This window comes from Bison bison, unplaced genomic scaffold (assembly GCF_000754665.1).
Source record: "Bison bison bison isolate TAMUID 2011002044 unplaced genomic scaffold, Bison_UMD1.0 scf7180017864527, whole genome shotgun sequence".
Lineage (NCBI taxonomy): Eukaryota > Metazoa > Chordata > Mammalia > Artiodactyla > Bovidae > Bison > Bison bison.
The window spans coordinates 4,025,530-4,026,141 of NW_011495078.1; the positions used below are offsets into that span (position 1 = coordinate 4,025,530).

General features: G+C 62.9%; 1 protein-coding gene across 1 annotated transcript in view; it reads left to right on the forward strand.

Moving 5' to 3' along the window:
• Positions 1-58: 58 nt before the first annotated feature.
• Positions 59-612, forward strand: part of FAM155A (family with sequence similarity 155, member A) — a 602,979-nt gene continuing 602,425 nt past the window's right edge. Inside the window, 1 exon segment of the mRNA XM_010831552.1 lies at positions 59-608. Coding sequence (XP_010829854.1) covers positions 316-608 — 293 coding nt within the window. The 5' untranslated portion in view covers positions 59-315.

Below are 612 nucleotides of genomic sequence, written 5' to 3' on the forward strand. Positions count from 1 at the left end.
TCCTGCACCCGGCCCGCCGCCGGCCACAGCCGCGCCGCCGCCTCCGGGCGACCCTCTCCCCCCTGCCTCCCTGTCTCTGCATTGTTGTTTCCCACTCGACAGAGGATGGGGTCGGCGGATGCTTAGGTCGGAAGCGAGTCCTGCCTCCCTCCGAAGCCTGGTAATATTGATGTAGGCAAAGAGCGAGGAGCGAGGGAGAGAGAGGAAAGGGAGGAGGGGAGAAGGCAATCGAACCCCTAAGTCAATGCATATTGTGGTGACACCGGCACCGGAGCCCTCGCGGTGGAGTCGGCCAGGGCTGTGCGCTCCCAAAATATGACCAGGGGTGCTTGGATGTGTCGGCAGTATGACGACGGATTAAAAATCTGGTTGGCAGCACCCCGGGAGAACGAGAAACCGTTCATCGATTCGGAGAGGGCTCAGAAATGGCGACTGTCTCTGGCCTCTCTCTTGTTTTTCACAGTCCTGCTCTCTGATCACTTGTGGTTCTGCGCCGAGGCCAAGCTGACCCGCGCCCGGGACAAGGAGCAGCAGCAGCAGCAGCAGCAGCAGCAGCGGCAGCAGCGGCAGCGGCAGGAGCAGCGGCAGCGGCAGCGGCAGCACGAGCCGTCC